Source organism: Carassius gibelio, chromosome A17 (assembly GCF_023724105.1).
Source record: "Carassius gibelio isolate Cgi1373 ecotype wild population from Czech Republic chromosome A17, carGib1.2-hapl.c, whole genome shotgun sequence".
Classification (NCBI taxonomy): domain Eukaryota; kingdom Metazoa; phylum Chordata; class Actinopteri; order Cypriniformes; family Cyprinidae; genus Carassius; species Carassius gibelio.
The window spans coordinates 25,523,816-25,549,814 of record NC_068387.1 but is presented as its reverse complement, the minus strand read 5'-3'; the positions used below and the strand labels follow the sequence as shown (position 1 = coordinate 25,549,814).

Genomic DNA, 25,999 nt, shown 5'->3' with positions numbered 1-25,999 from the left:
CATTTAAGACCAGGTGAAAAAATGGAAGACAAAACAAAATGTCAATATCGTATCTAAACTGCTATAATGCTAATCTATATATATATTAGCAATGTATGCAACATTGAATGCCAATGAGTTCATGAACTGATTTTTTTTTTTTTTTTTTGCTCCAATTTAAGATTTTTTAGGCCTAAATTTGTAGAACGGTGAATTAAGACTTTTTAAGACCCTCGGGAACCTTGGTGTAGCAGATGCTCAGATATTATTATCTTGATCTTTTGAAATTTTTGATTATCATTAAACTGCTTTAAGTAATTCATTCACAAACCAACTAGCAGCACAAAACAACCCAATCCAATATATAGTCCATTGCTAATACTTACTGGTGTCTGTGCTGTTGATTTGCCTCCAAAAACATGTCACTTCCTGGATGATGATGTCACTGAGGAAATGTCTTTAGTTAAAGGGATATGACAAACCTATACAATGATATTATATACAATGAATTTGCAAATTTCTTTTAAAATACATAATTATGCAAATAGTGTCTGATATAACCACACTTATGACGTCCAGAAGTATGCATTTAAAACTTGCGGATACATCTATATGTCACTGAAAGAGGAAGCAGAGGAAGTGTCACATCTGTCATGGTTTGCCTAAACGATTGCAGATGCAAATAATGAACTGCATTGTTTGGCATTTGATGAGCGCTGCTGATGTCATAAGCAAAAACAAAATCAACACCAGTGGCTTTCAACTATAGTGGCATTAAAATATCACAACTGGATAAAAAAATTAATAAAAAAAAGATTCTGAGTTTATATCTCACAATTTTGCATTTTTTTTGTCCCTCAGAATTGTGATATAATTATGCAATTATGAGAAGAAAAGAGCCCCAGATTTCAGAGAATAAAAAATTCAGAAAAGTCATAATTACTTTTAAATATTTTAAAAGAAACGTTTGTAATAAAAGTGTTAGGGCACTTAAGAATTGAAAAATGCCTGTCCTGAATGTTACTGAATTACATAACAAAATATTAAAGCAGATGTAATTTATATTAAAGAGTTTATGCCCTAAATTAATAAATAAATAATAACAAATGTTTGCTACTTTAAGCTATACTGACTGCAAGTATATAGTATAAAACAATGCATTTAATCTCCAGAAAAACTTTAAAGAGACCAATCGATAATAGATACATTTCATGAATATGTTTTCATTTAACACCACAATTTGCAATTTGTACAACTTTCTTTGTTTCAAATTCAACAATCTGAGCCCATCCTTTACCAAAATGGTTAACCCCCAGAATGCCAACATAACAGAAACTCTTCTAGATCTCAATATTTAACAAACAAATGTACTCCTTTTTACATCCTGCACATTATGAAAAGCACAAAATATACCCTTCATTTCAACTCTGACTATAGATCCAGCCCCATGCAAAGCATGCTGGGAACTCCAAAACTCCTCATTGACAGGTTCTTTGAGGAACCAAAATGGGTTCTTCTATTGCATCAGATCCTTTATTTTTAACACATGAGTGTGATTTAAGTGAATTTTTCAATGCAGCTGTATATAATTTATACTTCAATTGTGTCATTTAGACAGTAGTCTTTCATAAACTAAATGCAAAATATTTTAATTTCACTTACATGTAGGAAAAAAAAAACCAATTGCACGCAGAAAAATATTTCAAATTCTTCCCCCGCAGCATATAAGTCTTAAATAAACAGTTTACATCATGGAAATGATTCTTTAGGGTCATTTTCTGCGGTGGCTCATCAAACAGGAAGGGCTTACGCCCAGCCAGTAATTACCAGCTAAAAGTACTTCCTCGGAAAAGACATCAGCAGCGTTTGATATTTCCTTTTACAGGCAGCCGCGGGTGAAGCTCACAGCTCTGTTCCCGTCTCGTAGGCTGGTGGAGCGAGGCCTACACAAACAGATCTTATCGCCACCGGCGTGCAGGCTTTGATCAGGATGTTGTGGCCTCTATAGAACACATTTATACTGACCAACTAGTTTCGACCATTTCATTGGTCTGGATCTTAGAGTCATCTCTACGACCTGAGCTGCTCTTCTGAAGGAAGTGTTGTAGAATATTTGTGGTTACACCCACCACAATAAAGACACTCAAGAAATATATGGAATTAGCTATGTGTGACACATGTACTGTTTGCTCCCTGAAAGATACACTGCTTTTGTCTTCTGTATCAAGGTAAAAAAAAAAAAAAGCACAACAAATTAATACAAATAGTCAAGTGTTTGTTCAAACTGCTGAGTATGAACAAAAGTAATATTTCATCTTAACTTTGTCTAAATATAGACCTCACAACAATGAGCCTATGTGTTTATAAATGTTTTCTGCACAAACAATAGTGCATGGGTTTGATTCCCATGGAATGCATGACCTGGTTAAAAATGCATGCTTTCGGTTTTTTATTTTGGATAAAAGCATCTGCCAAATGCATTATGTAAATGCATTTAATATTTGCTGTAGGTATTGCAGAGATTGCATTTAATAGCATAAAAAATTTAGGCGTAATATGTTTTTTTTTTATGTTTTTTTTTTTTTTTATGGATTCCGAAAATTAAATACAAGGAGCTTTTTTACAACTCTTTTGCTTAAGACCATCAACCAATGTTAAATCTTCAAATAAAATATTAAGGTCACCATTGCATCTATCTGTCTGAAAAAAATAGTGCTTGATTTATAGTTATTTTCAGCTCATTATAATTTTTAATATTTTTTTATTTTTTAATAAGTACGTTTTTTGTTATTTGTTCATTTGTTTACAGTCTCTTCATAGGGGAGATTTGGTGTTGTTTCCAAAACATAAGGAAATATATCGGTAACGGCATCAATTTTCAGCCAAAATAAGTTGAAAAATATCAGTATGTCAGATTTCGGCAAAAATCCAATATCTAGCATGAATGTTATTGAACTACAAAACAAAATATCAAAAAAATGTAATTTATTTAAAAAATATATAAGCAATAATAATAATAGTAATAATAATAATTAATTATATGAAAACAAGAGTAGATGCTTGGTACTTTAAGCTACTTAGTATAAGTATGTAATATAAATCAATAAAACGATAAAGTAAAACAAAAGTGCATAAATGCATTTAATATCTGCTGTAGCACCACTCAAAGCAATGCAGAGATTGCAACATCCACCTGCATTGCATTTAACTGCATTAAAAATTGCATTTTAATGTATTTCAGAAAACATCAACATATAAAATCATGAATGCATAGCAAAAATGCATCTTTTAAAAGTAGGGGAAAAAAACAGCCTGTGTTATTCATTTCCATTTTGCATGCAAGTAAACTAAAATATTTGAATAAAGTTCAAATTAGAATGTTTCTCTCTCTCTCTTTCTTCTCTCTCTCTCTCTCTCTCTCTCTCTCTCTCTCTCTCTATATATATATATATATATAATATAAAGGTTGCACTCAAAAAAGCCCAGTGTCTTGCTGAAAAATAAATACATTTGCACAAATTTACTTGTTGCTGTGATTACTGGGTATAGATTTCAAGATTTAATATGATTGAAATCAAAAAGAGATTAAATAAAGCATAACTAAAATTCTAAATTTTATATAGATAAAAAAACAAAATCTGAAACTCTATGTCAAGTACTCACAAAGCCTTAACAATTAGAGTAGTTTCCATGACTACTTAACATAGAATACTTAACAAACATTATAAGCTGAATTTAAGGGAGAAAAAGTTAAATGTTAAAAAAAGTGTAGAATTAGCCTAAATAATATTTGCGCATAAAGCTGCACCTTCACTCATCACACAGGCCCAGGCTGAGACCGTTCTCAACGGGAGAGTTTTCCCTCTATGAAACATGGCATCTCATAATCCAGATTCGCTCATGGAGAGCAGTAAATTAAACTGTGGGATCAAGATGGGCGTCCATTCATTCGGCTTGTGTGGTAGATGCTCTCTCCCTATAACTTTCTTTTTATTGCCCATCGTGAATGGCCAAGTGTGACTGACAGGTGTGATAAGGTGCATACCAGGGGCATGTGAAACAGAGAATATAGTGGACTAACAGGAAAGCAGCCAGCTGACAGCTTGACAATAGCATCCAGCCCTGGAGGACACCAAACCTGTGCTGAGTCCAGACAATAGGAGCCAAAACCTCTCCATTCAACCGGTGACAAGATACCGTAATGGGAAGGTAATCATCGAAGAAAAGCGCCATCAAATATTCAAAAGCTGCCGCGGCATGGGGTTGATTAAATATCGACTCCTCTGTTCCGCTGTCATGCTCGGCTTTGACTTCTCGCGCAGGTCCTGCCGTCTCAGCCTGTTGTCAAGCTCGAAGGCATGCGAGACTTTCCCACCTCCCGCTTTGGCCCCTAGGAGCTGTACTCGTCGAGAACCCGTTTTTAATGGACTTATCTTTCATGGTGGCTAGTTGCCTCTGAGAATAAATGTGGGGTTTCTGTTCTTCATGTCTGAACGGCATCATAAATGGAATAAGTTCTATGCAATTCAATAGTAAGTAAGCAAACGTACTATAAGACGATAATGCTAATATTCACTATAGCACACCTTGTGGCAACTCTGGAAAATGCAATGTCATTAAAAAAATAGAACAATATTAAAGGGTTAACTCACCCAAAAATAACTCACCCTCATGTCGTTCCAAACCCATGAGACCTCTGTTCATCTTCGAAACACAGTTTAAAATATTTTAGATTTAGTCCGAGAGCTCTCAGTCCCTAACACCTAACAATAGAAATGACAAAAATGCACTTCAGCTATTTTTCTGCACAGTTACACACCTTTCAACACACAATCCTGGTTACTAACTATACAAACCCCATAGTAATATGTTAAACTAAATATTGTCTAAGTGTCCACAGCTCCGTCAGAGTTGAGAGAGTTTCATACGGTGAGCAGTAACACACAGACGGCCCACAGTACCTTACATCCTTGATTAAACCGAACGTTTTTTTGGCCGCAAAGAGAAACCACAATGCAGGTGCCAGCCACGCTTTATTAAGCTCAAATAGTTTCCAGACCTGCGGACAATCTGTTATCTGAAAATAGTCCGTTCTGTAGTAATATCACAAATGTGTTACAGGTTGAAAAAACATCAAAAAAGGTTCAAACTCCAGTTCATTTAGAATGACGCATTTATGATCAGTTAGGATAAGTTTTTACATGTGTTGCGTGGTATTTTTCTTACCTGCAAACTTCACTCCCACTGAGCCAAAATGAGCTGCAAATTATGAAACTTTTAAGATATCTTCATTCAAGGTTCCCACAATTTTCCCCACAATTTCTTTTTACTTGATATAAAGGTTTTTTGTTTGTTGTTGTTTTGTTTTTTTAGATTTGGCTCTCTAAAAAGCTATTTTTTGCAGATTACATTTTGACATTGACAATGGGAAAAAATGGACTAAATAAGAAGACTAATGCTTCTAATGTGGCAACACTAGCAATGTGCATTTTTTTTTATTCTAGCATTTAAAAATAATGCATAACTATATCTATATCTATCTATCTATCTATCTATCTATCTATCTATCTATCTATCTATATATATATATATATATATATAGTATAATGGATATTATCTAAGGCAATACGAATATTGATGATGAGAATAATAATAATAATAATAATAATACTAATAATAATAATAATAATAATAATAATAATAATAATAACTAATGCTAATAATCACTATCGCAAAACATTGGAAATGCAATGTATTTTTATTAAAATATGTTATTTTGCATCTAAAAAGATCAACATCTAGTCAAATGAACAAAGCATTAATTGATACCTGTAAACATTTATTTAGTTTCTCGGACAAATGGATAGGCTTATTTGTAAACACTCTGAGCATTACATTACATTGCATATTTTACAATGGTCACATTTCTCCAGACAGCTGCCTTTCGGTGACATTCGAACAAACAAAGCTGCAAGATATGTGCATTTTCACTGTCCGGGCTGTGCTATCAGCGCAATCGGTTTGTTAACAGGATGTTTACATATCTTTCATTTGCGAGCAGAAATCCAACCCAGCTCGGAGGTTGACCTAAAAACTAATTGAGCGGCGAACATGGTTGTTCTCACAGCGCAAGACATGTTGGGAAGTCGAGGTCAGCGGGTCACGCTGACACATTGTCCACCCCCAGTGTGAACATAAACATTTTAGAAAGCCTTTTGACCAAATTAACGGCTCTTATGAAAGCAGCGAGTGCAGACAAAGATGTGCCTGTGTGGCTGGGAGGTCTCAGGAGGACTTCGATGGAGTTCAGCTTGTGAGATGTTTGCCTCTGACACGGGATGCTTGTGAAATCATTTTTATGAAAGACTCTTAACAGAAGCTGTTGCAACTGTTCGCTGCGAAGCCTTCTATCATTGTTTCACAGGCTGACTTACAGTCACTTATCTTGTGGAAAAGAGTCGGAATCAGCAATAGCGCCGATGTTTAGAGCTTCATGAAATCTAAACTGACCTTCTTTACTTTACAAAAGCACAGTCCTGGTCTTGTTGTGAATGATACTTCAGTGCATAGTAGTATAAAGTTTTATTTTTATTTTTATTATATAATAATTTTGGCTCATGCGTCATATTTTTCAACTATTTTATCCACCTGATCACTATAAAACCCAAACAAGATTAATTAATTAATCAGACTTGCAAAAAATTCTAGAAGTAAAATAGGTTGTGAATGCCAATTTTACATTGATTTTAAGAGTAAATGCAAATTATGTTATCATTTTAACACCCTCTTGTTGTTTCAAACCTGCGTGGATGTTACTGGATAATTGCCGAAATACATGCACAAATTAATTATTAATAAAATAATTACAACCTCCCATACATTTAACTTATTAAAATAAATATTTTCCATACATGAGCAATGCATTTCCACTTTTCTTGTTGCTCTAATAACTAGGAAATTATTTTTATAATTATAATTAAATATTGTTAAATTATATGAAATTTCATTAGATATATAATTAAATAAAACTATTCTTTATAGAATTTTTAAATACTTTTTCTTACACACACACACACACACACACACACACACACAGACACACACACACACACACATATAATATTGTACTTAAAAATAAGATTGTATAGCAATTATTCAATAAATACATTACAAATTTTGTATAAATAAAGATTTAACGTAATGAATACCAATGGTTAAATAATGCGTGCCATGCTCTACATTTACAACTACCCACCTTATTTTACCTTGTTTTTCATTGCTTAAGAACATTGTAAAGTAAAATACTTTAGTTTGGATCCACCCACATGTATGTGTCAGACAGGTGTGACTCAGAGAAAACACGTGAGAGACTGTTACTATAGTAGACACACACTCACCTGTCTGATTCACTGTAATTAACAGTTTCGCCTTATTTCACTGTTTGATTTGTGAACGTGTTTGTGTCGTATCTCATGCTGCAGCTCACCAGAAGGGAAAAGCTGGTTTGGCTGGATGATGTTTGTGAAAAATTGAGTTTTGGAAAAACAAGGTGAATAGGAAATGATGCACACTTCAAACTACAGTAAGACTCAGGAAGTTACATCATAAGTCACTTAAAATGAAGTTGTTGGAGAAAGAAAAAACAATTAACAAACGAGCTTTTGACTGGGGAAAGAGGCATGGTTTGTCTTTTTTACGCAATTTAGGAGAATTAAAAGTTGTGATTTAGCAAAAGAGCACTAAATATAAAATTTCAACTAAATAATCTCTCTGTTTTATATGTAAAGTCATTTATTTTATATTAAAAAAAAAATCTGATTTGCTTCATCATGCCTGATATATGTTCTTCACAATTCAAAAACTTCACGTTTTAAAAAGCCAATTTATAGACCTGAAAATTAACTTATTATTTTTTTTTCTCTCTTTTATGAAATTTGATAGATTTGAGAAAAAAATAAATAAAAATAAATATATATTTTTTAAATTTAATTTTTTAATTTTATTTAATTTTTATTTTTGGAAAACAAGGCAAAAATACTAAGAATTTTTTTTTTTTTTTGGAGTGTAGAAGTTCTTTTGACTGAAACCACCTAGCAACCACCCCAAATACCCTAGCAACCACATAGTAACATACCATATTCTCCAAATACTGCAGTGTAGAAGCCCTTTTGACATAAATACACCCCAAATACACTAGAAACCACATATCATTTAGACATAATGTAATGTTTAATAGATTTCATGTTGTTAATAACAATTAATCTTATATCTTTTCTCTCTTTGTATTTTTATATTAAGACGATCATCCTATTTAAATCAATGTGATAAACCAGTCAAAAGTAATCTAAAAGTAATCCAAAAGTAGTCAGATTACGTCACCTAAAACGTGTAATGTAATGGATTACGTCACAATCTACATTTGTTGTCATATAATTTGTAATCAGTAGTGGGTTACAATTTCTAAGTAATCTACTCAGCACTTTTTGTCTGAATGTTCTCGATAGCGTTGGATTGCAGCCGTTTGCAGGGTCTTAAAGCATAACCGCGGTTCAGTCAGCGCAGGCCAAAAAGTGAGTACGGTAGGGACATGTGGGGACAGACTTGACTTCCTCGCACACGCTGACTTTATTAAAGGCGTTTCACGGCGGCACGCTGCACTTCCATTATTGTGATGCAGCAGCCAGCCTACATTAGCCGGGCTTTCATGTGGCCGCGCGTGTTTAGCATATGACCGTACGGACCAAACGCTGCACCCACTTGGCACGGCGGCTGATCAGTCACTGCCCTATTTCTGAAACTCAGATTAAAGGTTTCTGTTTGTCTTTGGTTACTTCCAAGTTATTATAGGCCGACTATGACCTTGGTATATTCTAAATTAAAAAGGTTATGTCATGCGCTGACTGTAAAGACATATAATCTTCTCCCTCTTTACTTTTCTCCTCTTTGCTCTTGCTTTTTGTTTTTCTCTCTCCAGTTAATCACATCCATATAATTGACCAGGCTGCAGTCAGAGGAAAAAGTGAATCAAGTTGCACATATCTCATCAATAGCATCTTTAGTTGTAGTTGTAACAGTAGTAAATGCTGTTGGGCATGGACTTCAATGAAACAATCGATTTAAAGGCCTGTTCAAAAGTACTCCATGGCAGATATTGTTTCTTTTTTTAAAAATTGCCCTAGCAACTAGTCTAGAAAAGTCTAGCAACTAGACTTTTTGCATTTCTGTCCAAAACTCTTGATCACAATGCAAGTGTTTTTCTGGATAGTCAATGCTTAATCATAGTTGTCATGTTGTTGTAATGTTGCTGTAAGTGAAGCTGTCAATTCAAAATCAGTGGAAAAATTGCCCAGTGTGACCAAATTCAATGTGATCTGACCTTTAGCTGTGCAAATAGCAATCAAGGTAAAACATAAAATATATAGCAAAATATACTATTCACATGAGTCATCCAGATGTTTTTTACATTGTAGTATCTGGCCAGACTTTAGTCGCAAAATGACAACAAATGCCTCAAATCAAAGATAAATATACCTTACACTACAGTCCTCACTCTCACTATTGGTATTTTTTTATTTAAATCTATTTAAAATCGTTTTTGGTCAAATAAAATAAAATAAAATAAAATAATATAAAATAAAATAAATGGTCAAATAAAATAAAATAAAATAAAATATACTTTAATAGTTCAGTATTTACAAATACTATAATTGTTTATTTAAAAAAAAAAATTAAATAACAGCTGTGGATTTTCGTGCAACTAAATTCAAAGTAACATACTGCTGTCAGTTTATGAAATGCCACTCAAATTAATTGTGCAAACAGAAAAGTAAAACAAAGATACTCAATAAATAGTATTAAGAAAAAAAAAACAATGTTTTATTTATATTATTATTTATATTTAGATTATTTTCATATTTTCCTTTATTTATTTATTTTTTTATTTTATTTTTTTTACGAATATATCTAATTTTTTTTTTTTTTTCAGATTTGGTTTTAGTTACTTTAGCAAAATGAGTTTTTGTGTGTTTTTAGTTGAGTTACTATATAACCCTGATTGTCATCTAATGCAATGACATTCAGACATGTCCATACAATAAAACTCAATGGTGTCCAACTTTCAAAGTATCTCAATAAGTTTGTAACTCAATGAGTGTGAGTAAAGGATGACACAATATACATATTTTGGCAAACCGTCCATTAACTCTCCAAATGCTTGAGGCCACTGTACAATGAAATATTAGCTGTCATCCTGTGAACGGTCTGTATGGCCATACGCTTCCACTTCTTTAGTGAGATCAATGACTTTTCTGTTCCCCCAAGACCTTCGAGCTAATGTAGATCTACACTAATGACCAGCCGCTCCACACAATCTGTGTAGACATTTGGACAAGCAGAATAAATCCATTGTGTGTGTTTAAAGAAACACGTATCAATCCACCACGACGTTCTCAGCGTCTGGAATGAAATGACCCTCATGCCTGTTGATTGGATTTGTTCAGCTGTGATAGAAATCCTTTCAGTTGAATAAATCTGCTTATTTTAAAACCCTAAACCATTCACTTCCTTTCAGGCCTCTTCTGAAAAACGACCATAACAATAGTTCACTTTTACCACTGCTTTGTAAGAATGATTAAATACTGTTTTGCTTTGCAGCAAGGAAAATTAGTGGACCGAAAAACAGAATATTGCACGAACAGAGCAGCACGCATTTCTTTTCTTTCAGATGCATTCTCGTGCAAGCAAAGCAAATTAAAAATAACAGGATTAACTGTCTCTTCTTTTTTTTTTTTGCCCGCCGCAAGCACACAGATCTGTTTCTGAGTTCCTGCCGGTCCTTGTCTTCATGCTCAGGCTTGAGGTAAACATTTGTAAACACAGCTAATCAATTTCATGGAGAGGATATGACAATGATCTCCAGCTGTGTCTGCAGGGCGTCCAACTGTGCTGAGACCTCGCCCCCTTAAAGTTCCCGATGTCGCATTATTAAATGCATAATCATTTATTTCACAGAGCGGCCAAAAGTTTGTTCCTCTGTTTCTGCCCCTTAAATTCGCCATCAGAAGTGACAAGCATCAAGGACAAGCTCAGTGTTCAAGCCTGTCATCCATTATCCAATACCGTAGAAGTGACTGTAAGAAACACTAAATACTTAACAGGCCGCTCTAATTGTGCTGCGCGCTGCCTCTTGGGGCAGATGTAATTAAGTGAGCCAAGTTAGAGCTAGTAAAACAGTAGGCCCAGATGGAAGCTCCATAACTCACTCAAGTGCGCCATTAAAACGTCGCAGAAACAAGAAACTTAAAGCATTTAGAATTATTACGACTTCCTTAGGAAAGGAAATGACGATTAACAGACTCTTGAAGAGCTTGAGTCAGAGCTTAAACAACACCACCCTGACATCGGGTGAATACAGTAACGTAAGACAGCTTGTGAAATCTAATATGCATTCTGACACAGGATGCATGTGAGTTTACACACCTAGATGATGCTTTCAAAGTCATTGCAAAGTCAAGTCAAGGCTGAATAAAGACATAATTAACCCGAGTGCGCGAACTCAGACTATTTCACAGTTTTTGCATTTATCTGTCAGGTCAAATCTGATAAATTGTGTATCGAATAGGAATTTGATCTAAATGATAGACTGTACAAATTTCCACGCGACTCGCGACTCACACTTTTACAAAGACATTCAGAACCCCCCCCCCCAACAAAAAACATCAACAACAAAATAACAAATGAGTCAAGCACTAAAATAATTCACTGGTTTGGGTAGGGGCATACTTATGAAACAAAATAATTAATAATTCAATTTAGAACTTTCTTTTTCATTTGAGATCACAATATTGAAGTAATCTGAATTGTTTAATTATTTTGTGCTTAATGTAATCGTTTCTTTGAATTTAGACAAATTTAACTAAATAAATAATAACTCGGCTCGAAAAGGGAAGCAACTGGTTATTGTTACATAATGGCTTAATGCAGTTTCCCAACCTTTGTTTTTTTTTTTTTTTTTTTCACAGTACAGTTTTGATAAATAAAAACAAATAATAATCCCACGGCACACCACAAAGCACTAAAATATAGCAAAATTGCACAAACATACATTGCTTTAAAAATGCATATTAAAACTGGATATTATTTTAAAAGTAGTGTTCACACTTATTGTGAAACAAGCTTAAGTCAGGTAGGAACACAGTATCATATAGGTAAAACAAATTTACATATCACCATTCTATTTATATATTCATTTTAATGGCTAACAGAAAAACTCCTTAGGACAACTTCTGTCATGACAGAATAACATCTTGAAGAGAATTATGAGTTATGAATAAGTAGGGTGACCGTATGCTGTCTTTTTCCTGGATATGTGCACTAAACCGCCTGAAATGCCCACGTTTTGGCATTGTTTTTCTATTGTTTTCCTACTTTCTGAAGGTAATGACTGAAAGGTAGTTTGTAGTGTACTGCCATTTTACATAATCGACCAATCCTAGCCCAGGAAAAAAAGAATGTATGGTCACCTTATGATTTACAATATTTGAAGGTAACTCTCTATATAAAGTATGTTATTGGTCTTAAAGAGCTTAGACTAAAAAAAAAATAAAAAAAAAAGTTTTATCAATGCAGCCAAATGCTAAAACAAATTCAAAATTCAACTCCTTCATAACATTTACGCCAAGCAATCGTGATTTCTGACTTTTTTTGTTGGCAACTAACAAATATAAACATCTAACAGACATTCTGTTACAAATGTGTAGTGCTAAACGTAAAACAAAGTGCAAGAGGAGGATCTGGAACAAATGAGGAGTTTACTAGGAAACAAAGGAGAATAACAGACGAGATACTATATTACATTAACTTTAGACATTCAGTACACATTCATAGACACATTTACTTAGACAGCATGAACATACAATCACGGACGAGGAGGAACTGAACAGAACGGGTATTTAAACACACAGAAGGTAATGAGGGAACTGGAGACAGGTGGGGAATAATCAATTAACAAAAAACAAGGAGGAAGGTGACCAAGGAAACAAAAGTTCATTAACGTAACACATACATTGCAAAAATGATTTTTATTTTCAGTAACTATCTAAACATTCTTAAATCTAGATACAAGCAAAATTACATAAGAGAGTAAGTCTACTTTCAGGAAAAAAAAAAACAATTAAGAGTAAAAAATTGGTCTCAGAAAAATAAAAGTTGGTTAATTCAAAAGGAAATCAAGTTTATTTTTCTGACCCCATTGGCAGATTATTATTTGTTTTCTTTCTTTTTATTTATTTTTTTTCATCTCAAAATTCCGTTTGACACATTTTTCAGAAAACAGGACATTTTATGTCAATTTGCTTTTCAAGTGAATAACAAAACAAATCAAAAATTCAAGACAGGTCATTTACATCTACAGTCTCATCTTGGGGAAGTTAAAAGCGAATAATATCACGTTAAAGAGCACAAAACCGCACACTCAATCTGCGATGATTAATGGCACAAAGACAACATACTCATTCCTTATGCAAATAACAGCACTGTTTTGTCTTTTAACACTTATGTAGCTTGTAGAATAGGGAGGCTTTCGGAAAATCTGCCCCACCACCACCCAGGGAAACCGATCCCGCCCCTCCCAGCTGCATGAGGCACAAAGACAGGGTGTAAGATACTTGAATTCTTCCCAGGGGCAACTCCAGCTGCGAGCTTGACACTAAAGCAAAACCCACAGCCGAGAGACTGACATCTCCGCCAACTATGGCTAATATTAAAGCCCTTTGAAACCAGGCCCTGTTTTAATGGGCTGGACGACAGGGGAGTGGCCGCGAAAGGCTTTATACCTGGACGAGCGGGGGAGATAATTAAACATTAGTCACAGCCAAAACTGCTTTTGATAGCACTTTAATAAGCTTTAATGCGTCATCGTTTTTGATAATAGTTTAAGGTGAAATCAGACGCTCAATATTTTCGTGGTTGATGTCATCGCGCAATAGTTCATATGACATATGACATAACAGCACAATTGCGGTAAAAATGCCTTATGCATGAATGCAAATGCCATGGATAGTTTGTGACCCCTCACTGGAGATTTTATCAAGTCAATAATAACAATAAAAATTTAAAACATGCAACTCTAACTGCTCCTTTCTGCCTCCGAGAGAGAAAATGTGCATTGATATGATTTCCAAATCTAACAAAGTCAACACAAATCACAGCCCATTTCTTGTCATTTGACATATTTGCGAGAGAAATTAGAAAAATTGTGAGGCGGGGATTGATTTTATCCAGTGGGGATTGATTGGAGGGCTGAAAACTAAGAGGGATGATGTCAGCTGAAAAGAAAGTTGATGAAAGATCACAATCGGGTTTTTTTATTTGGAAAAACGTGCACTAATGAATCATTCATGGGACCGTGCATGCACACACACTCACACAAAAAGCCAATTTTGGTGTCATGCTGACCCTAAATCTTATAATTTGAAGGCACTGGCTGAAGAAATGACAGGTGCTGCATGCATTCTGGAAAAGTTTGGCATGTGCAAAATGCGAAAGCATGACTCAATAAAACCTAGGAGCTAAATTCAGCTCGAGATTCAGTGTGACTCTGGTTTGAAAACCTGATCACACACGTCGAAGTGGTCGGCATAGAAGTATTTATATCGGCCTGTGTTTTGTTTAAAGTCAGATGGACTAATGGTTGCCATCTGCTGGTGAGACCCAGTGGAAGTAAAGCATGTATTTACACAAAATAAATCTTCACGGAGACAGCCAACTGCACATGAAATTACAGGTCTGCTGTATCTACAGCTGACTGTCGGAGCTGGAGGGAACCTGGGTGTGTTTGTTATGGTGGAGGGATCCTGTTGCTATCCGATCAAGAGGCCAGAACTTCTGGAACGGTCTTTGGGGCCTTGGCAAGTGTCGGCCTTTTAAAAAGTGAGGTTTGAACTCAATAACGTTATGCTTTCTGTGCGATTTGCGCAGAGTGAGCGTGTCCAGAAAAAAAGCCTAGCATATCATTCGTTTACGTTCCCATGGTTGCTCTGTGACATCACATGTTTATGTCGGAAACGGAATTTGACAGCATTACAGGAAGGCACTTGTCGGAAAGTGCACGAGGCATTGCAGGCTTCAAGGATGCGCTGTGATGCGTGCTGACGCGTCATAAATGTGTTCACGTGAAATCTGACCCATCAATCACGTACAATCGTGCACTATTATCTTTGCTATGGCACATCTGCACTAAATGACCGTATTTGAATGTGCTAAACCTGACTTGGCAGGTTACAATCAAGCTTTTAGCATAATAACACTGCACATGTTTTAAAAAAATGAAATGGAAACTGTTCATTGTATGATGCATGCAACAGATTTTGATTAAAAGTATGAGGCCACAGTGAATTAAAACCTGGATGTTTTGCCATTGTGATCAAACTTCAAAACTATAAATATTATGCATATAATTAAGAACAGAATAAATACATTGGTGAAACTGACCATATGACATTTTTTACACAACCATTTATTTATAATAAAAAAAGATAAATATTTTTTTTTTAAATTATATAATTAATTTTGTAGGATAATAATTTAAAATTAAATTAAATTAAAAATTGAATTAAAACCTGAGCATTTGAACATTTTAATGTCATTTGGCGTAAAACTAATAATTCATAATGAAGATTTATAGGTTACTGATACAGTGAATACATTTGTGATATTGAATGACCATATGAATTAATTTGCGTGTGTGACAATGTTATTTATGATGGAAAAAAAGATCAAATATTTGAAATTATTTGGAAATTTAACAGGATAATAATTGTAAATGATTATTTTAAAAAAATAAACATGGATTTACACTTTTGGAATGTGGAATTCAAAATTTAAGTAAAACTAGGAAATTTTAGCATTTTAATAATAATAATAATAATAATAAAGAAATGTTATGGCATAAATATAATAATAAATATTTCACATTTCTAGCTCAGTGATACAGTTAACAAAATTGTTTCATTGACCATGATGGGGACTATATATTATAATTGAATACATTTTTGTTAAATTATTTAAATGATTTAATAGGCTAATCAAATGAAATGGTTCCTTTAGAAAAATTACAAATTTCCGCATTTTCACCAGTGCACACAGACACAAGATCATGGCACATCAAAGAGCAGTAACTTTGAGTAACTTCAGCTGAAGGGTGTGTTCGGTGAGCAAACAGGCATTTTTGACTCATGCACAGGGTGGTATTTGAAGATTTATGTGTAAGAATAGTCAAATGACACAGTAAGAGCTCATCACACGGCTGTGTCACTGTGGTTAGGGAATTTCCTCTGTAATTACCTGAGCGATCCCTCTGCACCTGGAGACGATGCTGAACAAACCCACGGCTTTACTGTGACCGCGGGAATGTAAACACGCTTCCTACAAGTCCAGAGGACCAAACATATCAGTTCACGCTCAGAGAAATCAATACAAGCCACATGGTGTCAATAATTGCTGAATAAATTTGTGATCTTCTTCAAGGACACATACAAATTGAGTCATTATTTACTCACCTTCACATCCTTCTAAACCCATATGAGCTTTTAAACAAACACATGTATGGCTCTAGCTCCATTTGAATATGCTGTATTCTTCTGAAAACATGCAGTTGCTCCCGTATCTCATTTGTGCATGCATGCATTCAAACTTGGCGTGTCATGTCTGGTTTATGAGATGCACAAGAGTTAATACCATTATTTTCTTTCCCCCCAAATTGCTACAGCAGTTAAAGTTAATCACATTGAAACTGAAATCAAAAAGTTGCTTATAAATTGCTCGTTATTACAACCAAATATTGGATTCGATCTTTCTATAAACTTGTTTTCTTTCAATTAGCACAGATTTTGTCATTCTTTTTTAAAACTGATTGATCATAGACTGATAGATCATAAACTCATGCACCAGTTTTTGAGCGAACACTGCCTAAACTATCTACAAATAATGCTGAATTTACAAAAAAGTGTGAGGTATAAGTTTAGATAAATAAGGACCACCATCAATAAGATCCAAAACTGAGTATAAAGCCTGTACTATATGAAAGTAAGAAAATATTTTGTAATAATACAGCATAACAAGAGACTTACGAGCTATTTTTAAAGACAGGCCATTTTTCAGTGGGAAATCTAAACAAGAGTTAAATTTGGGTCTGTTTCTCACTCTAAGCGTAGTATTTACATGTCTTCATTTTGCACATGCTTTTATCCAAAGTGACTTACAAATGAGGAACATCACAAGCAACAGTATTCATAAAACAATGCCAAGTTTAGTATGAACTAGATTAAATGGTGCTTTTTTTAACGTTTCCTTACGAATTTCTTCTGTTGTTCCCAGTTGAAAGTAAGTCACACGGGTTTGGAACCGAAAGAGGGTGAGTAAAGATTTCTGGGTAAACTAATCCCTTATTGTTCCTTTCCAAGACCACAAGAAAGAAACCAGCACAAACCTCCCCCATGGCACATTAAGAGCGAAAACGTTTCTAGTCAAATGCTGTTCTCCTAGTTTAGGACTACGCAAACAGGCCGAGTATAAAAATGACAGCACTTTTTGGTCAAACTGCATTTATTCTGCTGCAATGGCTGCAGTACAACCTTTCAAGTTCCTCGTGAAGCCATATGGCCTGCTATTGTGTAAATATACAGTGCAGACAGAATCATTCTGTAGTCTGCATGTCCAGAAATTATGCCATTGCTAGACGGGACAGCTGTGCATGAGTCTACGCATTATGTTCAAGCGGCGTGGCAAGAGTTGCGCCGTAATGCATCATGAGAGAGGAGTTTCCACACTCGCTGGCTCATGCAAAGTTTATACACTTGGGCAATGAAAACAAACAATTAAACTAGCAAGAGTCTAATACCCTCACAGGCATGAACCTATTTTCTGCCTGTGCTGGCTTTGCGAGGATTATTCAAAGTTTAACGTTTGCACGCATATAAATTTACGCGTTGCCTCCTGAAGTAAATAAAAATACCAGCAATCGGCCACTGCCTCTGCAGCACGGCAATTCTGGGTCTATGATTTCCTTGCGCTGTGGTCAGGCCCCTACGGTGCAAATGCAGTCCAGATGAGTTCCTGGTTCACGGTTATGAGCTAAATGAAAGGCTGCAGGACAAATTCCCTCCATCAAACTCGCCTGAAATCAAGGCCTGCTGGTGTTCCAGCCGAGCCAGTCACATGTGCACATGTGCAACCACAGGTCACGTGACACAATACATGATGAACTTCATATTGCATCAGTGGTTCTTAACTGGACTGACATGCATAGTATAACTAGCAATATAAACAGGCTTATCAGCTTTTGAATGAGAGAAACACTTCTCATATCTTTATGGGTTAATCTCAAAGGTCGTGAGACCATACAAAGAGTATTTCAGCACAAATTCATCAGTTACTAGTATTCAAATTATATTAAAAGGCATGAACAAAAAAATAAATAAATAAAATGCAGGTGACATTAAATATTAGGATAAACAAGGTTTGTACTGAACACAATGCATTTTATGAGATTGATATTCGGCTGCTGGAAGCATGAAACCACCAAAAGACATTAAAAACACAATTTAAAGTAATAATCTGTATCATCGAGCAAAACCAGATGAGAACCACTGCAACAAACCATTTGCAAAATACATACAGATATTTAAGCCTTTATAGTTAATTCATTATATGATGTATATGTATGTTATACTGAATTATATATTTTTCATTATTAATTGTAACCATATATTTGCAGATTTCTTGATGCATCTGAATATGCTTGTTCGTTATGCGTTTTAATGCATTATAGTATTTTCTTGTATAACTATAGCTACAATTATTGATAAGATCATACAGTTCATTATAAGTTGCACTGCAATGCATTAAAAAAAAGAAACTTTCATAAAGGATTATATATAAAAGCTTCAAATGTTCCTGAATAAACTTTGATGACAAGCATTAAGAGCATTTTTTTTTTTGAAAGCCAGAAACAATTATTTGACAGAATGAATTGATAACTCTTTACTTGAAGCCTTAATGTATAATACATTATAAAAGTATTAATGCACATTGTAATTTTCATAAATAATTGTAATCACATTTAAAATGCATAATAATATTTAGTTGTGCGTCATGTGTTTTAATGCATTTTACTTTCTAACGGTGTAACAATGTATGGGTAAGCATTTAACAATTATTTATACAATGCATTATAAGCTGCATAATTAATGCATTAAAAATACATTTTATAATGCATTATATAAAAAGTGTTACCGAAAACTTTGATGACAAGTAGTAAGCCAGATAGGCTTATTATCTACAAATCAATCTCCGTTTATGTAAGCTTCTTTAAAAACCATTATCATTTTCCAATCAGATCGAGGTCGAATTGTGTCATGGCACTTGGCTGTGAATCACATGTGAAGCAGGTGATTATCGTTCCTGCCATCACAGATGACGGTTCTCTGCATTCTTTGCTCTTATCTCGGTCATTAAAGCAATCTCCGCAGTAATTATGAATCATAAAGACGATCGTGTTGGCCACCTTATCTAAGGAATGTCAAAGGAATCCAGGGCATCGTAACATCTGCGCGTTGTCATGAAAATCAAACTCTTCGCGAGCACGTTTCGATAGTTTTATCTGCACAGCTGAAACCCTGCATGCACGTATTGCTCTCAGTAACCATCTTGATTGGGTGTGCCTTCCCAAAATCTGTAAACCATACATGTTCATTTGAAGCGTGCATATGCCTGTGGCCCAGCACCATACTGTTACCGACCCCTTAATGAACTCAAACTGTTCGTTTTCAAATAGTTTCAACATCAAGGCATTTCTAGCAGCGGTGCGTAACACGTTATATTTCACAGAAACCTGCCTTTCGAGAGGAAAGCCGTACTTCTCACAATTTTGCTTTATGATCCATAAGAAAGTGAAGTTGTGATTCCTTTGACGCATGTTTAACCTCAGGACAAGCCTATAAACGCTCTGTTTCTTCACAGACTATATTTTTTAGGGCCAAATTGGAGAATGATTCACACGAGGATAAGTAGACCTCGCTAAAGGGCATGTACTCTGAATATCCTTCAATTTAAAAAATTGCACATAAAATCTATATAAGGATAAAGTCATATATTTTCAGAAATGTGTGATTTCGGTTCTAAAACAGAAACTATTACGGAGCCTAAAGGGTGCAGCTGTACAAACAAATTAAATCATGTCAATGGTTAGAAAAAAAAAAAATATATATTTTTTTTTTCCATTGAACTTTGACTTTTTAAGTTTTAAAAGAATGTCATGCTATATTTGTTTCTGTTAGTGTATACATTTTGCATTCTGCACTCTTTAATTACATAACTTAATTACATGGCAATCCTCACGTTTTAAACAACGTCCCTCCAATTAAACACTTCCTAGCTCTTGACTTTAGAGCGCCATGTAGTGAATGGCTCTTAATTAGCGAGGCTTCAATATAAAGCTGGAGGAAGCCACATTTACGCAACCAGCACATAAGGACCTGTGGGAAGAAACACAATAGTCATTGTCTCCAGGCAAGAGGTTGATTTCAAGAGCTCATACTGTGGGAATAAACTCTCACCGGCTAATTTCCTGAGCATTCAGTGTCAACTACCTGTTACATTGGTTTGAAATAATAAGTGCATTCACATTTACTACTGCATCTCTTTAAGACTGGCTCCAACTGCATTGAGAACTCATGCACTGCATGCTTTTTTGTTTGATGGAATTCGGTCAGATTTGGCCAATGCAATTAAAATGGTAAGTGCTTTGAAATATATTTTAATGCATTTAATGCATTTCCTCCAAACCAGTAGCTCTTTGCATTTTGCATTGCATGAGGAAACTTTTTTTTGTACGACAAAGCTATTTTGTTTAATTATGAATTAAAAATATGGCAACACTTTACAATAAGGTTCCATTTGTTAAAAACAATACATTAGTTACTAACAATACAAAATACTTTAATTATTTTTTTAAATCATTTATCAATCAATGTAAATTTCAATATGTACTAAAACATTTTTTTTAAACTGGACTTGAGCTAACATGAACTAGCAATAAATATATAAATAACTAATGTTAATGGTGTTTGATTTGCATTGTTAGTTAATGCATTAACTAATGTAAGCAAATGGGATTGTAAAGTGTCTCCAACTATTCAATAAAAAATATTGCAGTAGAAATAAATATAAAATATGAATACTTCATTTGCAGATCGAAACGTACATCAGAAATAGTTCGTTTAGCTCTGATTAAAATATTTATTTTCCCAATAGTGAACATAAATATATCTTTATATACTTTTCCAAAATATGTGTTTTACTTTATTATAAATAAAGTTTAGTATTGGGAAAAATAAACTGTCTGTAGACGTCCAGGCGTCAGCGGCATCCGCAGCCCTCTACGACCATGTCCTGGTAGTTTTTTAAGATCACCCGCTCGTATTCGTCCAGATAGAGCAGCGAAACCGGGCTCAGGTCCGTGGGAACGCAGCAGGCCCGGGGGATGTTGCTGTTCACCGAGTTCACCAGTGTCTGTACAATAGCGTGGTTGGTGGAGTTCAGGTGGTCTGCCAGTGGAAACGGACACTCGCCCTGGCAGTAAAAGGCATGGTAGCCCGGCGGGGCGACAATCCAGTCGTTCCACCCCACGTCGCTGAAGTCCACATAGAGGGAATGTCTCCTGCAGTTGGCTTTGTGCTTCTTCCGCTGTTTGTTTGTCCGCACTTGCCTCTTCTCGCGAGAGTGCAGCACGTTTCCCTTCCCGTCGTGGCTATAGGTCACCAACAGGGGCCTGATTTGGGGCCACGTGTCCTCTCTGTCGTGCAGGGATCTGCTGATGCGGACGTGTCTTTTAGAGTCCTCTTCCGCATGATCCGGGTGAACTATTTCCACCACGAAGCCGTGGTTGGGATGCCCATCCGCAGTCCACCTCGTGACCGCGGGGCTCACGTCGAAACTCTCCCACTTGCTCAAGCTGTGCTGAACCAGCCTGGTGTCCAGGAGTCTCGTGATGGGTTCCTGAAAGGAACCGGACGGTTTAATGATCTCGTGAATGTTAATGCGGTGAAATCCCTCGCTGCCGTTGATCACGACCTGCTCTCGGAAAATCCGCAGCTCCGCTGACGTCACGAACTCCTCGACCGGGACAGAGCTCAGGTTGAAGAGGAACCGCTGAGTCGTCTTTCCGCTCGAACTGGACAGGTCCTCCATGGATTCTGGAAGAAAACCAGTCGTAACGTTTATGGGAAGCTTTGGCTTGTACTCTGTCGAACGTCTTGTTTACACTCAATGACTTTTACTGACCTCTCACTGGACACACTGGTTAAAATGCTTGATTGTTGTTTTGCTTATCACGGTTAACACAACATTATTATTTAAAAGGGAGTAAACTTAACGCAAAAGGGCACTTCTAGTTCATGTTGCATGCCATCCATTTAACATTTATGTAAAACTTAAAAAAAAAATCACTTGCAACTCAATTTCTCTTTAATGATATTAAAACATATTATTAGTAATATTAGTATAAAAACGAATTAAATATACATCAAAACAATTACAAATGTAAAAATGTATTTAATAATGAGAGAAAAAATGAGAAAAAATCTTGTAACCCTACTATATATATATATATAAATATAGCTACAGGTGTATATGGGACTTTTTTTTTTCTTTATATAAATAAACTGCCATTTCCTCATCAAACAGTCCTGTCAGGCATGAAGGATAAAGCCGATAAGAAGAAGAAGGAAAAAAGCAAAAAAAAAAAAAAAAAAAAAAAAGCAAGAATTTCGAAAAGGTGGTGGAGAGGGAGAGCTCGTGAAGAAAACACTTGCTTACCATCATGGTGGAAGCTCCTGACCGTATTCGCGCGGCTCGCAGATCTTTCCGAGCCTTTCCCTAAAGATCCCTTGAGTCTGTTGCTGTTGTTCTGCTCCGCGTTCACCGAGTGCATCGAGAACAAGTCCATCATGTATTGCGGAACCACCGCAGACCTGCTGGGCCTCGGTCTGTGTTTGAGTCCAAACATGCTCAGAAGTCGAAGTTCAAACGCGTGCAGGACGTCCCGAGACAGAGAGGAGCGGCCGGTCTGGGGTACGAGTCCACTGGAGCCTCCAAAGAACACCTGAGTGACCATCAGAACCATCAGAGCGCAGCCGGAGGAGACCATGATCACCGCGCTAAACCTGTCAGATCAGAGACGAACGAGATCAGATGGGCTCGGGCCAGGAGATGTGACCATATTCCGTGTTTGATCGAGCCATCGTGAGCGTTTAGAGGATCCTTCGTGCATCAGAGACACCTTGAGAGCCGCTTTACGGAGGAACGCAGCTCTGCGCTAGATCCATCTGGATAGGAGAGGCTCCGTGAGCCAAAACCTGTCATAATAATAGATCTGCGCTCTTAAAATAACACAAAGCGTGAAAGTCGTACTTATAAACGTAAAAACCTAAAATCTCTTAAACGAGAAGGACAAAACGGATTCGATCGAGTGCATTCGCCAAATTCTCCGTAGGTGTACAAGTGCAGGACCTTCAGATAAAGTTCAGTTTAAACTCCAAAAGCGCAGCTGATCTTCTGTTCATGGCACATTGATGCTCAACGCAGTTATAAGCTGCTCCTCTTTTATAAATCCCCGTTTCACTCAGCTCCATCTATTAGAGATCAACAAAGAAAGCTGTTTATCTGAAGAAAACAGTGGGAGACTTCCACAGGAGCGCCCGCCTCTTCTCACACACATTCAACCGTCACCGCTTTACAAAGACGAGCCGTAGGTGTCGAAACGGAGGGATGTACGCGTATAAAGTCCACTTCACTGACAAATAAAAAGCTTCTTTCTTGGCGAGGAGCGAAACAAGTCGCGACGAGGGTTTGGGTATGTGTGTGTCCTTTACGCGCAGCGCGCAAGTGTGCAAAAGCGTCTCTCTCTCTCTCTCTCTCTCTCTCTCTCTCTCTCTCTCTCTCTCTCTCTCTCTCTCTCTTTCCTCGTGTCTTTAACCCTCTCATGTCATGACAAAATTCATCAACTCTGGATATTAAGGGCTTCGTGTGGGGAGATGCGCTTTTGGAGAGCTCAGAGATCGACCTGGGGGAAAAAAATGGGAAGTTTCTGCTTTATTCGTATTACATTTAATAAAACATACTTAGGAATTTCCATTACTTTTGTCTTATAATTCAATTAATCATTGATCTATCATTTAGAATAGCTACATTTAGATCCCAGACATTAATAAGTAACTTTAAATTAAAAAAGGACGCTCCCTAAGCGATCATCTTCGGAGTCAGTGCGCCAACTAGTGGCAACAACAGATAATGTGAAGTAGGAGACTCTAATAATTTAAGACTAGGACTTTTATTTGTTCTCATGATATGAAATGTATACAGGTTGTGATCCAGGTCCAATGCATCAAAACGTTAACATTTCACAAATCTAAAATATTTTTAAAAAGTAAGCCCATGTTAGAAAAAAAAAAAGAAATTTATTATAGTAATTCCTTACATTTATATAGCGCTCTAAGCACTCAAAGTTTATTTTTAAGATATTTGCATAACAGGTCAGTCTTATGCATCCACATTCTACCACCATGTCCCCAATTTCTCAAAAAAATCACAATATTGTTCAAGCAGTTATGAAGCACCATAAACCATTTTAATCTTTGAGAAACATTTATGCATTTAAAATTAATTTCCACACCCATCCACCACCGTGTCTTCATAATGTCTCAGAACCACATTATCATTATTGTCAGCATGGAGATGGGGGACGGTTTAATGGGAGCGTAGCAGGGGATCAAACGAATGGACCAGTGTCTGCTGGATGGCGTGGTTTGTCCCATTCAAACTTTCGGGTTCTTCTGGACCTTACTGAAACGGATTCAATGACACCACCACCAGAGATGTGCACAACTCTTGCATCCGAGCAATTTGGAGCTGTGAATGTGTGCTTTCCACATATGCATGCTCCTGAAGCATGCTGCTGCAATTCAACATGCATCCCGTAGTTCTTGCCTGGCTTTCTCCAGGTTTCAGTCAGATCGGTCAGATTGACATGCACAGAAGCATGTGCACCAGGCCCGAGCGACTGAGACAGGAGTAATTTACGGCTGGGGTCCTGAGTCACTCCCTTCAGTGTGGTCCTTAAAACCCTGTACAGGTCCACGCTGAAAACATGCGGTCCCAGGTGAGCCAGATCCTGTTTGAGCTTCATTTCCAGCTGCGCAAAGGAGAGTTGCTCAACATCCTCCAGCACCAACATGTTGAAAAACAGATGCTTTCTCACACAATTAAAGCAGTGGACGGCTGGAGCAGAGATCAGACTACCTGTTTGGGGGAAAACAAGCTGCAAGTGGGTCATTCCTGTTCCACAGAACCTTTTGAATATAACGTAAAAAGGTGGTATAAATTATATTACAAGCTTCAGTTTAATTCCTCTTTGGGATATGTATCTAATTAAACATTTGCTAATTTGGATAACATTCCAGAACGGAAATCGGCGCATTGAATGAATTTTAATTTTGCTGACATGAATGTTTTTACAGAGGGGATTTGGGACTTCTCCAATGTCTTTTAAAATCACTGATGCATGAATCAAAAAACTATGTCAACACTCGGGAAGAAAAAAAAAGAGTCTCTGATATGAACAAACACAACCTTTAGAATATGGATAGGAATAAAACTGAATTTTGCTGTATGTAAGTGCTGCTGAGATGAAGATACTCTTTTTGAGGAAATGGCATTTAAAAATACATAATGAAATCAAAAGACAAAGTGAAAATAGAAATAACAGGTGAACAATATTTGAACAAACCCCTCAAAAACATTCAGAATATAGAAGGGAATAAAACAGCCTTTAAAGATTAGTTGTACAGACAGGAATAGATATAGTTCAATAGAATAAACATTTAAAGATGTATTTTGGATGTTTTCTCCCTACAGTAATAAACCACAAATTATGAAGATGAAAATCTCAAAACTGACCAATGCATTA

General features: G+C 36.0%; 2 protein-coding genes across 2 annotated transcripts; both read right to left on the bottom strand.

The window, feature by feature from the left end:
* Positions 1-21,259: 21,259 nt before the first annotated feature.
* On the bottom strand, positions 21,260-23,919 carry bmp2a (bone morphogenetic protein 2a). The gene is made up of 2 exons (XM_052529871.1): positions 22,852-23,919; positions 21,260-22,229 (listed from the first exon to the last, which is right to left on the bottom strand). Exons 1-2 carry the CDS (start codon positions 23,180-23,182, stop codon positions 21,394-21,396), a joined length of 1,167 nt encoding a protein of 388 aa, XP_052385831.1. The 5' UTR covers positions 23,183-23,919; the 3' UTR covers positions 21,260-21,393.
* Positions 23,920-24,802: 883 nt separating this feature from the next.
* On the bottom strand, positions 24,803-25,328 carry gdf3 (growth differentiation factor 3). The gene has a single exon (XM_052619936.1). The coding sequence runs from the start codon at positions 25,265-25,267 to the stop codon at positions 24,803-24,805; it is 465 nt and encodes a 154-aa protein (XP_052475896.1). The 5' UTR covers positions 25,268-25,328.
* Positions 25,329-25,999: the final 671 nt, after the last annotated feature.

Excerpts from the sequence above, each read along its gene's own strand:
- bmp2a (XM_052529871.1), bottom strand. The coding sequence starts at position 23,182 with ATGGTCTCCTCCGGCTGCGCTCTGATGGTTCTGATGGTCACTCAGGTG. Across the intron at positions 22,230-22,851 it reads CAGGAGCTTCCACCATGATG|AATCCATGGAGGACCTGTCC; the intron begins GTAAGCAAGTGT and ends GTTTTCTTCCAG.
- gdf3 (XM_052619936.1), bottom strand. The coding sequence starts at position 25,267 with ATGTTGGTGCTGGAGGATGTTGAGCAACTCTCCTTTGCGCAGCTGGAA.